A 14,591-nucleotide genomic window follows, 5' to 3' on the forward strand; every position below is an offset into this window, starting at 1 on the left:
CATACTGACGTTATTTAACTTACCTTGCATATCAATTTCAGCTATCAGGGAAAGTATCTTACTGGTCAACTATGAGATCAGCATCCGCCAAGTCCACCCTTCTGAGAAGAATGTTTCCACGGCTCACCCAGGTGGAGCGCTTCCTCACGAATGACTTCCGTCTTCCATGGTGCCACATTTGTGGTCAGTCAACTCTTGGCAGTGGGATCCCTGCATCGCTATTCTGTATTGGGTGGGTGGTCTTGCAAGCAGATTGTTCCAGCCCCGAACTGTCCAATAAAATGGATAATGATGCTGGTCTTTGATCGGCTTCTCCACCGGTCGAGATCATTCGGCATACATGGGAAGGTTCTCTTTGCCAAGATACTCGTATCAGTAAATTTCTCCACACAACTGCACACAACTGCACACAACTGCGCATCATGTCACCACTCACCACTAAAAACCCGAGTCCTGAACGATGCCCCGGTCTATTAGGGGTGACGACAGAAGAGACCTCCCGTCATCAGCAGAAGCTTTGTAGAAGCCTCCCAAACCTTCTAAGAAAGCGAGTTATATATGGGTGTTTCTCTCTGCCCGTTGTAGCTCCTACCGTTGGATTCTCCAACATTGATTAATTGCTATCAAAGCGCCTTTAATCTTAGTCGAACAAGATGGGAGACGAAAAACAGACCAGTTCAAGGCTTTCCGAGCGCCAGGGAGTCTCGTTGTCCCGGTCGGCTCACGCTCTACCTTACGAGTTAGTTCTCAAGGAACTGAACACGGATTTCGATGAAGGTCTAACTGAGGATGAGGCCAATCGGCGTATCCAGCAGTATGGACTCAACAAGCTGGACGAGGGTGAAGGGGTGTCGGTGGCCAAGATCCTTGTGCGCCAAATGGCGAACGCAATGATGCTAGTTAAGCGGCCCATTTCCCTTTGCTCTCTTTCCCTTTTTCTGCTGTACAGACCCTGATCCAATTCGCTGCATCAGGTGTTGATTCTGGCTATGGCGGTCAGTTTCGGAATCAAATCGTGGATCGAAGGTGGTGTGATATGCGCCGTCATTGTCTTAAATATTGTTGTAGGGTTTTTCCAAGAATATGCAGCTGAGAAGACCATGGAGTCCTTGCACTCCTTAAGCTCCCCTACTGGAACTGTTTCAAGAGGTGGTCGGACATTTTCCGTTCCTTCCACCGAGATCGTTCCGGGCGATATGATAGAATTAAAAACTGGTGACACTGTTCCTGCAGATATTCGGTGAGCTTTAAGTTTTCACGATACTTGCCATCCTGGGCAGGATCGAATTGAAGCTAACGTGATCTTAGCCTGGTCGAAGCAGCCAATTTTGAGACGGATGAGGCCCTTCTCACGGGAGAATCTCTCCCTGTTCACAAGGAATATAATTCCACCTTCAAGGATGACACAGGCCCCGGAGATCGTTTGAACATAGCCTATAGCTCCAGTACTGTCACACGCGGTCGTGCTCGTGGTGTAGTTTTTGGCACAGGCATGTACACGGAGATCGGTTCTATTGCTGCTGCATTGCGTGATAGCTATACCAAGCGCCGTCCTGTCAAACGTGGGCCCGATGGAGAGACCAAGAAGCGGTGGTACATCCAGGCCTGGACTCTGACTGGGACAGATGCTGTAGGCCGGTTTCTAGGCGTGAACATCGGAACTCCTTTGCAAAGGAAGTTGTCAAAATTGGCTCTCTTACTGTTTGGTATTGCAGTACTATTTGCAATCATTGTCATGGCTGCCAATCACTTCAGTAGCAACAACGAAGTGATCCTCTATGCAGTTGGTACTGGATTGAGTATGATTCCCGCCTGCTTGGTAGTCGTCCTTACTATCACCATGGCCGTGGGGACCAAGCGCATGGTGCAGCGGAACGTGATCGTTCGCAAGCTAGACTCTCTGGAGGCCCTTGGGGCGGTCACAGATATTTGCTCCGATAAAACTGGAACTTTGACCCAGGGCAAGATGGTCGTGAAGAAGGCTTGGATCCCATCACGGGGCACCTATACTGTGGACACGTCCAACGAGCCTTTCAACCCCACTGTCGGTGAAGTGTCCTTTACCTGTGCGGCCCCCATCCAGTTTGATGAAGTGAAGGAAGGAACACCTATAGAAGATGCGGACGAACACGTAAATGGAAATCAGCAACTTGCAGATTACCTTGACGTAGCATCTATGGCTAATTTGTCTCATGTCTACCAATCCGAGCAAAAGGAGTGGCATGCACGTGGTGAGCCGACTGAAATTGCCATTCAAGTCTTCGCCTCAAGGTTTAATTGGAACCGTGATAGGTGGACCAAAGGGCAAGACGCTCTGTGGTACCAAAAGGCCGAATTTCCGTTCGACTCCACTGTGAAAATGATGTCCGTGATTTTCAGTAAAGTCACTGAAGGAGAAGAGCACTGCGTAATATTCACGAAGGGCGCAGTCGAGCGCATTGTCGACGTATGTACATCCGTGATATGGGATCGGGACTCACCTAACCTGGTGGCTATGACGGGGGATCTTCGGAACTATATCTTCCGAAATATGGAAGAGCTGGCGAAACTTGGTCTCCGTGTGTTGGCGTTGGCGCATCGGCCATTTACTGAACGGCCCCAGCTGCTGGAAGGCTCGAACCTCAATCGTGATGAGATTGAGAAGGATCTGTGCTTTTTAGGATTGATCGGTATTTACGACCCTCCTCGTTCGGAGACTGCGGCCTCTATCCAAGCCTGTTACCAGGCTGGTATTGCAGTACATATGGTGACAGGAGACCATCCTGGGACGGCCAGTGCCATCGCGCGGCAGGTCGGAATTCTGCCCGCGGATCTCAGTGCAGTAGCCACTGACGTGGCCAAGGCCATGGTAATGACTGCCGGCGAATTTGATAAACTGTCGGATGCGGAGGTCGATGATCTCCCCACGCTGCCTCTGGTTATTGCGCGTTGCGCTCCACAGACCAAGGTGCGCATGATTGATGCTCTTCACCGACGCGGACGCTTTGCTGCCATGACAGGGGACGGTGTAAATGATTCACCATCCCTGAAGCACGCTGATGTCGGTATAGCCATGGGGCAATCAGGGTCAGACGTGGCCAAAGACGCATCTGACATTGTTCTTACGGATGATAATTTCGCCTCCATTCTTAATGCAGTGGAAGAAGGACGCCGTATCTTCGACAACATTCAGAAGTTTGTTCTTCATCTGTTATCCGAGAACATTGCCCAGGCATGCACCCTTCTTATTGGGTTGGCTTTTAAGGATCAGCACGGCCAGTCTGTGTTCCCACTGGCGCCCGTTGAAATCCTGTGGATCATTATGATCACCTCAGGTATGCCCGACATGGGCCTCGGCATGGAAATCGCCGCCCCTGATATCATGGACCGTCCCCCGCAAAGTAAGAAGGGTATCTTCACGTGGGAGGTGATAATAGATATCCTAGCTTACGGTCTCTGGACTGCAGCTCTCTGCCTAGCTGCGTTCTCCGTGAGAATGTGGGGATTTGGAGACGGTGATCTGGCCAGCGGATGCAATCGCGACTACACACCCGATTGTGACCTAGTCTTCCGGGCGCGAGCAACAACATTTGTGTGTTTGACATGGTTTGCACTTTTCCTCGCCTGGGAGATGGTGAACATGCGCCGATCTTTCTTCCGTATGCAACCTAGGTCCAAAAGGTACTTTACGCAGTGGATTCATGACGTGTGGAGGAATCAATTCCTCTTCTGGTCTATCATGGCTGGTTTTATTACTACCTTCCCGATTCTATACATCCCTGTAATCAACCATGTAGTCTTCAAGCACACGGGCATTTCATGGGAATGGGGAATCGTATTCATTGAAGCATTGCTGTTCTTTCTTGGCGTGGAAGCGTGGAAATGGGGAAAGAGGGTCTTTTTCCGCCACCGGACGAGACGCCAATCCGGACTTATTGAGGCAACCTCTAGAGGACAGGCATAACATAATACCACATTGTTTCATTGCAGATTCGGGTTTAGAGATGTTGCTCTAGGCTAGATCAGAAATTCTCAGTTAGCTGACTTATGGCACAGAGGCTTCGTGGGTTTGCTCTGCCTTTCTTTTTCCTTTGAGGGTGGAGGTACTTAGGTAATGCGAGGTCGTTCCCCTTTGGAAGTGAGCGTGTTCCACTTGGGAGCAGTGATGGACTAGTCTGAGGAGAATTGTCATTCGTCATCCATGTCTACCACTGGGTTATCTGTATTTATCACCAACAATACGCAGCATTCGGCATGTCGATTGAATTTTTTTTTTTTTTGGTTCTCTCATTTCCAGTCGTCGCGTCATATGTTGTTGCAACCAACGGTAGGTCAGGGGAATTGACATTTAAATAGAGAGAACTAAGCCATTGAATTGATTGAGCTTACTTCGCTAGTATACAGGAATTCGTCTGTGGGGATGATGTGTGTATAAGTAAGGAATCCTCCGATCCTATATTCATAACATATATTAAAATATCCATAGCCATGCACACCAAATTAAAGTGTGATACCCAGTCCCATGCAGGTTGGAAGCGACTAATTCTATTGAATGGGTGGCCGCTAACGTAATCGGTAAGCGAGCGCCGCATGAAAGCGAGCGCTGCACCTCTCTATTCCATATAAAATGACACTTTTTGAGAGTCTAATATCTCAACAATAAAGCACCTAGAGGGCATAAAATTTAATATACAGTATAATATAATAACGTATATATATATATTAAGCAGAGAAATTTTAGGAATGAATATTTCTCCAGATAAGATAAATTACAACTGTATTTTTTATATTTTTAGTTGTCCTAGTATTTAAAGCCAAGAAAGCTATTTAAAAACATGAAAATACCTTTTAGAATCCATATATATGTTATTGTCTTATAAAGATGTTCTATATCTACTGGTGGTTGAGATATTAAGGTTTCAAAGAGTGCCATTTTATATGGCGTACAGAAGTGCGGCGCTCGCTTTCATGCGGCGCTCGCTTACCGATTACGTTACTAGTTAACACTATGAACTAGCTTACATAAATGATGACTAAGCAAGGTCGAACCGCGGAAAGGCGCCCATTGGCCGTATGCTCCAGCACAGTTTACAGGTGCCTGTTGTAGATTGTACGCTAGTCTACTCACGCGAGCTGTGTACACGCCAGTCTATGTTAGTGCAGATACGACCTCGCTTAGTCATCATTTATGTAAGCTGAGTGTATCGGTAGCGTCCACCTGGCCATCCCTTCACTAGACCTTCAATAGACCAAGCAATCGCTTACAACAACATTCAGAAGTCACGTTGACTCCGCCCTGGAACAAACTATGTTCTGTGCCTGAGTGGGGATCTTGGATGTAGCACCTTGACATACAACTTCCGGCAAAAAACAACATGAATAGTGCCAAGATCGGTGGGGCGGCTAGCGGCTTTTATGAAGCGGCACCTGACCTGCGTACTGAGTACCAATACCCCACCCATCCTAACGTTTTCTATACTTAAAAGTCATACAAGCCGAAAGTGACGTCAGTCATAAAGGAATCCCACATTTTAACAGTTCAGTCAGCACGTATGCGAAATCGCTTTTGCCAAGAGAATATGTCAAGTTCCGCCGACCACTTACGAATGGTTATCCAATCGAAATGGTTCCATTGTAGGCTCGTCACCTTGTTCCACTTGTACCCAGACCCTGCCGATCCCTCAGGCGGGAGACTTCTTGGCAAGTATATCAGCTGGACAAACCCAAGATTGCATATTCTCGCCTTGTTGATTGTATGGGAAGACATCCTACTGAGTTGCTTAGCTTCTCGATACTGTCCCTAATCCTTCCCTGACCTGGAGACCAGTGATCTATATCTACTTGTTGAAGGTGTACAACAATGGAGAGCGACTTGGGCGATTCTAGTTCTTCCAGTGGATCAGGGTCACCCACCGGCTTGTTGGCTGCGCTTGCGGTCGCAGTGTTCTTCCTCGCACTGTAGTATGCAGCATTCCTCGTTCCAGGCCTGTATTCGGAACTCTGCATTATTATTTGGATATATACTCACATCCTTCATAATAACAGTGTAGTTTTCAGAGTAATTTTTCGAAGGCGGTTGCGTCGATATAGGTGTCATCAGAGACAGTCGGACGAAGAGTCCCCAGACTACTTGCCGTCTAGCCATCTGGACAGCTTGTCAATACCGAGCTTTATTAATGAGCAGTTTCCGCGGATCAGGTACAAACTTCGTCATCTTAAAATTACCCATCAAGGCACAGCAGAAGACAGTCACGGGGAATGCAATAGGAAGAATAGTCTGACGTGGTCAGAAAAACATGAAGCCTCTATGAAGAGATTTTCCAGTCTGAGAGGAGGTGCCATGTCTTCTCCGTGCCTTCATAGTAACACAACCGGCGCCACGCTGCGACTAAGCCTTCCAGACTGCCAAGAACATGAGTATAATGAACCCACTGTGTGTACGACAGTGCCTACCCAAGGCCCTACAGCTGTGTGTACGATTTGTTTAGAGGAAATCAACCCCAATGATTATGTACGCGTCCTTTCTTGTGGACATATATTTCATTGTGCTTGCATTGATCCCTGGTTCGCTCGGCGGCGCATGTCCTGTCCACTGTGCAAGGCGAACTTATTAAATACAAAACACGGTCAACCCACCTGTGAAGCTGCATCAATTGATGAGCTGATCCAAACTGAAAGTTGCCGAGCTGAGAGACCAACCATGCCACAAGCAGCCCACGTCAGGAACTAAAGTCCTTGTGTTTTCAACCCGTGGCTCGCATTCACATCATTTATTGACACTGTATATCCACTGGGATTCTGTATCGCACGATTAAGTGTCCACAACAGATTGTTGAGCTGCATAACGCCAGAGAGGGCCAGGATAAACGTCTGATCTCAATAGAAAGTGGAAAGGGGTGTGGCCATTCTATCTTGATACTTCTTCCTCCAACATTTTGTACTACACATCATGCTACAAGAACCCCCTGTTTCTGCTAGCACCGGTTTTGGGTCATTCGGTGATGAAAGAGCATTGTTTGGGATGTTGTCTCCAACTTCCTGCCCTCGATGAGGGACACCACTGGGGTCCTCTCGTCGAACTCAACATCATGGGAGAAAACAATCCTTCCTGAATGCACTTCGTACACCCACGCACGCAAGCCAATGCGTCGAAGATGGGATAAAATTGGGGGCTCTCCGTACAGCACCTGATACGAGATTTTCTTCTGAAGGAACGAAGCCGGGTCTCGTAATTTGAGATAAGAACTGTATTTAGAATCTCAGTCTAGTTGCACTAGTGGCCATTCGCCTGGTACCGACTTCCTTCACATTCCCATATACCGCAGCAATTTAAAACCTCGATATTTGGGCAAGACATAGTCTGAATGCGATGAGTCCTGAAATTTAAATTAATATAGTGGTAGTATACATCTATATTTTAAACCTACAAGCTTCAATAATATATGTTTAATCCAGTAACATATCTCTTAGAGGTTATAGACAGCCCTAATAATGTTGGCTAATGAGTTAGGATTGTGCTAAGTATTCACTAGGTATTAAAGCACAAAAAGACAACCCGAACTCCAATAGTATCAATAATATACACAGAGTATAGATTATGAATAACTAGGTACTTGAAATCAAGGTCAAGGCCCACTTCCACTTTTGCGAGATAGTTTGATTCCAGGGGTTGTGTCAGACAATACAATAATCTATAAAACAGTATACTTGCATGAGATTTGTGGAGTACACTTCGACACGGATATAATAATGTGGAGTTTGTATATCATGTGGTTTATCGATGGTCTGCAGACGGCCTAGTGCAACACCGGGTAGTCAACTGAGGGACTGAAAATCATGGATATTAAGTAATAACTCATAGAGCCCAGAATACCGCATCTATCTGATCTCTACTAATCTTTGGAGTACCACTGAGTTCAATCATGTTCTCTTTTGGGAAACCAGCCTTCCCTGCAAAACTGGGCGCATTTACTTCAAGATATAGTGGAATTTCAGTCTCCAATAATCCCAGCAAAGACTCCCTGAAGAATATTTCTGCTCGACTCTGTGTTGACTGAAACCAAACCTGCAACAGGGGTCACTCTGCCTCCTCTATCAGCTCTGCCTACCGGCGTCCTGCTTAGATCACTCTTTGTTGCCACCATTTCGTCCAAGAAGTACTTACTTCTTCCATCCCTCTCTACATTGACTTTTCTTTGCAGGCCCCGAAGAGGCCCTTTGTTAAATGTGGACTGGAACCCCATCTTTCTTGGAATCTTGAAATTGACCTTCTAAAGGCAGTTCTGTGCCCCGTGAAACAGGAAAAGGAACGAAGGCAACTATCCAGCAGCTTAGAGATACGGGGTTCCAGGGCACAAGCATGACACGCGCAAGGAAATCGTGTTTGACTACCGGACGAAGACCCAACACGGCCTGGGAGACGCTACGGAAAGCGCGGAGCAGGGCGACGATTGTCCCCATATCGAGGCTTGACGAGAGGGAATAATGGAGACAGATGAACTACTCCTTGAAGACGACTACCTGTACAAGCCTCCAACTAACAGTTGAACCGCTCAGGTTGATTAGGCCCCGATGGTTATAGAAGCCTTCGCTGCAGGAGAGCAAAAGGTATTCTCCGCGTTACCCTGGACCTCATGTCAAATAAAACCGAGACAGATGCATCGTCTACAACACTTACCAGGCCTATCTAAAAAGTATACCGGACGCTCTTGCTGAGGTCCTCGCTGCTGCTAGTAAGAAGAGATTACGCTTGGACTCAAGCTGGTGCGAGGAGCATACATAACCACGGACGAAAGATTCTTGATCCATGACACGAAGCAAGATTCTGACGATGCATACAACGCTATTACCCAGGGGGCACTGGGACAGGAGATTAGGGAGTTTGGGACTAAGATTGGACGTCTCTTTCCATCAGTTAATTAGCTTATTCCTGACTAGCCACAACAAGGCGAGTGTGATGGCTGCTTTTCAGCCACACCAACGACGTATTAGGGCTAAGTTACCGACGGTACTGGAAGGTTTCGCACAACTGGAATGTCCGATGAAGTTATCTTTAGTTTGCTGCAATTAAAGACCCGGATGGAGATCCGAAAGTCTATAAATATTCAACATAGGGTGGAATGAGAGAGTGTGTGGCTTATTTGCTTCGGCTGGCGATTGAGAATCGCGATGCCGTATCGAGGGCCGGAGATGAATAGAGGGCCCTGAGTGTGGAAGCTGGAAGAAGGATTAGGTCTCTTGTCTTTTTTACTACGTGAGTATGAATGAATAGCTCAAGGGTATGAACTGATTTCTAGTATTTGTCCCGAACCCTTCCTTCCCCGTACTGTACGCAAGTACTTCCCTTCTTGTATACGGTATTAGGCCTAGAATACCGTTCTATTTGCCCGATAAATCGCTTGCGTAAAGAGCCAAAGCTCAAGGCAGCGACTAGCCACACAATTCTCCCAGCACTTGAACAAACTAGCCATTTCCATTGACAGCAACGTGAAGGCTGTACAAGAATCCGACGTTATAATCTTTGCACTAGATCCCAGCATCGTCCAGTCAGGGTTGACTCAACCCGTTTCCGCCAAGCCCTGGCGAATAAACTCCTGATCAGCGTCGCTGCCGGTTGGACAAGACAGAAAATTGAAGTAACATTATAATCAGAACCTAGGTTACCAGAGGCACACCTAGAGATCTCAGATTCGATGATTCGATATTTCGCCAAATAGGCAAAACGGTCCATATTCCTCCTAGTCTAATGGATGCCACCACTGCCGTGGCAGGGTCGACACCTGCGATGTTTAGCGTGATTGTCGACGCTATGATTGATGCTGCTGTGGCGGTTGGTGTGCCCAGGAACCTGGCGTAAGCCATAATTTCCAGGCGATGCAGGGTACAGCCAGTCTTCTTCAGAACGGAATACATCCTGCACTTTTAAAGGATCAGGGAACGTCTCCTGAGGGATGTACGATCGGTGGCCTGATGGTGACGGAAGAGGCCGGCTTACGAGGTTATGTTGGGAAGGCACTGCGGGAGGCTGTTACTATTGCTCGTCTTATGGATGGGACCCGTCCTGTCAATGATACGAGAGAGTGAAAGCATATAAAGACAAAATTTTGGAGAACATACTGTTTATTGAATGCAGTGGCGCTTTACGAGTCCCAGCATGATGAAAGAGGAGCTCTTCCCTCTCGATGGCTACAGAAGCAAAGGGATGACCCGAGTAATATATATATCCATAATATATATAATAAGTCACAGATAGGAGTGATGGAGAGACTGCATCAGCAACTGCAGTATCTTTGCTAGTATTTTCTTCAATTTCTAGTAATATTTAGCCATTTGTACATCCTCAGATATTTATTCTAATGGTTGCTGGGACGTTTCTATTCGTCCAGGGGAATGAACTCCTCCATGATCATCCTGGCACGCGTAAAGCGCCGCACAATACCGGATAAATCAGCCTTGTTATTAGTACCGCTGGCACGAGCACCGCTAAAAGACTGCTGCCCGATTGGCGCGGCAGCCATCTTGTAGTCTGCACTAGGCTATATCTCGAAGCTTGTCAGGATTTAGTAGATGACCTATTGATGTATAAATTCACAGCTATGTAGTGAAGAGTATGCTCCTCTTCACGAATAGCTGTTCAATCCTTTGCGAAAACAGCGTCTGTTATCGCAAATCCACCTCTAGCCTGGTCGACACCGTTTAGGGTAGAAGTCCATTCCGCGTCAGGGTAAACGTAGACAGCCAAAGTTGGGCCGAAGGTTTCTTCGTTGAACAGACCTTTGGTCTGGTGATTCTGCTTGGTAAATAATTGGATTTACAAAGAAACAAACCGAGTTGTCATAAGTACCACCAGCGAGAAACTTCAAAGATGGACCACTACTGCTTGCATCGATGATCGACATGATCTTGTCAAATAATCCGCGGTGAATTGCGGGGTCCATGAAAGCCTCCAGGCCCCTATCTGGGCTGCCTAGGGAGATATCTTTAATGTGAGTCTTTATGGACGTCAGTAATTTCTCCTCCGCATGAGATTTAGGGAGACACCGGCGGGAGGCTGCTGAGTGTTTTGGGCCTTGATACTCAAAAGCACCACGGATGGTATGGTTGACGACCCTCGGGATATCGGCGGAGTTATGGATCAGATGGAAGATTTTGCCACTAGCCTCGCCAACAACTTACTAATGCCCTCACCAATATTTGCATAGATGGACTAGAAAGACTTAGACAAACAGATCAAGTAAAGACTAGCAAGTCAAGGTGAGAGGGAGTACGTCAGTGATCTCCGCATTGCCCGACATAAACTGGACAACATCACCACGAGGCAGACCGGCTTCCAGCAGAATTTACGGACGAGGCTGCTGGCATAACGTTCGACGGTGATAGCATCCACAAGACCACATTGTCCATTAATGCACGACCCGAGAGCAAGCTGCCTCCCAGTGTACTCAAGTTAAAGGGTGAGATAGCGTAGACTAGTCCTTCTACAGGCCGATGTTCCATTCGGTTTTTGACATTAGTTTAGTTTCCTTGTTTCTGCGTTGCACAATCTTGCTTACCTCCGCATCGCATCAGTACCCCCGGTTCTGCAATTCCGTTGCAAGGTTACAGTTGAGCCTGAAGAACTCTACCGGTTTATACGGGGCGTCAATTTCACCAGGCTAGATATTCTTTCCCTGGCCCAGTATTATCGCCATAATAAACTCATATCAGTACTTTCCGGTGACCAATTCAGCCGCCTCGAGGAAGACGGACCCTCTGTCTATAAATGACATGTTCTCCGAGTCCTTTTGGCTTTCAGGCCGACTTAATGGCAGCAGAAACCTGCTCCTTGGTGGCATGTGGGTAGTTTATGAAGTTATAGTATGTTCTGGGGGCAATTTCTGAACCTGAGACTTAGATGCTGGCTGCACCTTGTCGTTGTACTTGATATGGCTTCTCCGGTTGGAGGCACTCCGGGGAGCCTCGTGTACTGAAAGGCTGCAGTTTACCCAGCTAGCTGGTTCTTCTTGGTTCCAGAACTCATCATGAACACGTACGTTGGGCTCATTTCTAGCATCTGGAAGTCTAAAAGGAACAGTGGCCGGCCTTTGCTTGTATCAGGAGCGTGGCAGCGGGCATAGGATGCAAATCACCGCGAGCGGGCGCACAGTGGTGGCTAATCTCGGCGCAAGATGTCCGAAGCTATAGGAACTGCAATTAATGTTATTACGGAAGAAATGGCGGAGCTGCGGGCGAAGCTACTTTATCCTCTAGTGACCACTGGGCGTCTATCCGACGCCAGACGTTTCCCCGCAAACGTGATGCTAGCTATCATGTGGAAACGGGAAGGAAGCCGAGCTTTGCATTGTTGAGAAGCAAATTAATTATTCTCTATGTTAAATGATTCCGTGCAGTTGAATTACATGGTCCGGTTCATTGATACTTTACAATTTGAAAGAAAACTCACGCAAATGAAATGATAATTTATATAAAGAAACAGTAACAACGGCGACTGGTCATGGACTACCCAGAAACTCGGAGACCCTGATATTACCGGAGCAATTATGCTTGGGGAAAATTTGGAGGAGACTTGACTGCTGCGACTATTTCGGTAACATTGGTAGCACCCACGGTCACAATTGTTGATGGGTACGTTTTTATTAATATAAATACAATGAAACATTTACTGGCAGGTCATTGCAGGGCACTTGTCGAGAATGCCTCTTATCACAAGCCTCTTTTTCGTAGCTTGCGCTCCCACGCTAATGCTGCTTTCAAACAGCCTGGACAATTCTTCCTCTCTCGCCCCCATGGCTATATCTGGACTCTATACGCTGCTACGTACTCCGTCGCAAATGAGGCCAAAACATTAGCTGAAGAGACACATCTATCCGACTCTTTCACCGACCCTTGGAAATGTGCGGTGCTACAAAATACTGTAGATGGTGTGCACGTATATGGAAAAGCTGACACTGTATTTAATTAATTATCAGGTTCAGCTGTTATCAGGATGTGATTAAATGGACGGGATATTTTATAGCGAGAGACAGAGGATAACAGAATACATAGAACGGCAATACTACTGGCCTTATTATACGTCAGATTTAATTCCTTTGTTATTTCATCACATCCGATATGTAGAATTCAGCAACAGCTAGGCTTTACATCCTCCACGGCTGTACGGACCAACTCCTGTGACTGGGTACATGAAAATAAGCCATGATGAGTGCTCTTGTCACCAATAACTTCAAAGTATGGCGCGAACCGTGTGGCTGTTAACATATCTGCTGTATTGCCGCAAACAGGAACCCATTTCCCACGAGGGAATTCGTGATTTTCATCGAGTCGGAAGCTATGTGGGTGCCTTGGGATTGTTCCCCGATACCTTGCCACTTGTCCGTAGTCTTCACATCTATCTTCCAGCAAGTCCAATTTGAATGCATAAACCGTACATGCCATAAAGGTAGCAAACCCAATTTTCTCTTCCACATCTGGATCACCGATGGAGATTGGCCGCTGAGACTCCATGCGAACATCCGCGCAGCCGACGGAGGCCAGCAGCCGACGAAAGTCCTCTCGATACCAGGCGCCTGCCAGACACTCTCCATGGAGCACTGGGTCCTGTATCAGTGACTGGGGAATACGCCTGTTGGCAAAAACATCGGAGATATACAATTGCCCACCGGACTTCAAGACGCGGAAGGTCTCCTGTATCACACGGTCTTTGTCAACAGAGAGGTTCAGCACGCAATTGGAAATGACGAGATCTATTGAAGCGTCGGCAATTCCCAAAGGTGCGAGGTCCTCCATCTGACCCAATTTGAATTCGACATTGGCATATCCAAACTGCTGTGCATGCCAGTCAAGGAAACTCCGGGCTACGGCAATCTGCTCTTCGCTAACATCCACCCCAAGAACACGACCTCGGGGCCCCACAAGCTGTGAGAGCACGTAGCAGTCCCGGCCACTTCCACATCCCAGGTCTAGGACAGCCAGACCTTCTAACACCGCTGGAATCGGCGATCCACAACCATAGAAGCGCTCCTGGACATGTGGATGGACACGCACCAGCGCTTCGCGTAGCTGGCTGGCAGAATGACTTTGCGTTGAGATATTGGTCAAGCAGCAGGCGGAAGTGCGTAGATCGGCCCTAGACTGAATAGTTGAGCCATAGTATTGTCGTAAATTCCCGAGAACTCTCGATTTGGATGTTGAATCCATGATATCCGCGCAGAACAAGTTGATCTCGTCTGTTCTGGCAAGGGCGTAGCCATTAGCGATAGGCTTGTGTGATTTTTTTTCCCTCCCCAGGATTTAGGTACGGTATTTCGAGCCTGGCCGTTCTGTTGTTCCGTTTTTAATTGCGAATTTAGGATCATTCTGTATGCGACCCCATCCTGCAGTTGGAGCTGATCCTTTCAATATAAAGTTACGCCAAGAATCACACCGATGGACCCGATTTTATTTTGGCCTAGTGGTACGATTCTCCACCGGGAGTATACCCTAAATCAGTATATTGATTCCAAATTTGGTCGATCACTTTTGGGGTCGGAATACGTCATGAGCTTGGTGGAGATAATTGATTGGCCCATTGAGGTCGACCTACTTTGGTGGCTGGAATTCGTGACTGACGCCAG

The 14,591-nt window shown here is 47.3% G+C and overlaps 3 protein-coding genes across 3 annotated transcripts; 2 read left to right on the forward strand and 1 right to left on the reverse strand.

Annotated features, from left to right (window-relative positions):
* Positions 1–653: 653 nt before the first annotated feature.
* ATNIH1004_006669 (uncharacterized protein) lies at positions 654–4,000 on the forward strand (the record flags this gene model as incomplete). The annotated part of the gene is made up of 4 exons (XM_033571296.1): positions 654–869; positions 975–1,240; positions 1,309–3,660; positions 3,970–4,000. 4 exons carry the CDS (start codon positions 654–656, stop codon positions 3,998–4,000), a joined length of 2,865 nt encoding a protein of 954 aa, XP_033424611.1.
* A 5,724-nt stretch (positions 4,001–9,724) lies between these two features.
* Positions 9,725–10,062, forward strand: ATNIH1004_006670 (uncharacterized protein; the record flags this gene model as incomplete). The annotated part of the gene is made up of 2 exons (XM_033571297.1): positions 9,725–9,808; positions 9,859–10,062. The coding sequence occupies 2 exons, from the start codon at positions 9,725–9,727 to the stop codon at positions 10,060–10,062; spliced, it is 288 nt and encodes a 95-aa protein (XP_033424612.1).
* A 550-nt stretch (positions 10,063–10,612) lies between these two features.
* On the reverse strand, positions 10,613–14,175 carry ATNIH1004_006671 (uncharacterized protein; the record flags this gene model as incomplete). The annotated part of the gene is made up of 3 exons (XM_033571298.1): positions 10,613–10,768; positions 10,806–10,970; positions 13,120–14,175. The coding sequence occupies 3 exons, from the start codon at positions 14,173–14,175 to the stop codon at positions 10,613–10,615; spliced, it is 1,377 nt and encodes a 458-aa protein (XP_033424613.1).
* Positions 14,176–14,591: the final 416 nt, after the last annotated feature.

The sequence above is a fragment of the Aspergillus tanneri genome, assembly GCF_003426965.1.
Source record: "Aspergillus tanneri strain NIH1004 chromosome Unknown AapTan_7_pilon_pilon_pilon, whole genome shotgun sequence".
In the NCBI taxonomy this organism is placed as follows: domain Eukaryota; kingdom Fungi; phylum Ascomycota; class Eurotiomycetes; order Eurotiales; family Aspergillaceae; genus Aspergillus; species Aspergillus tanneri.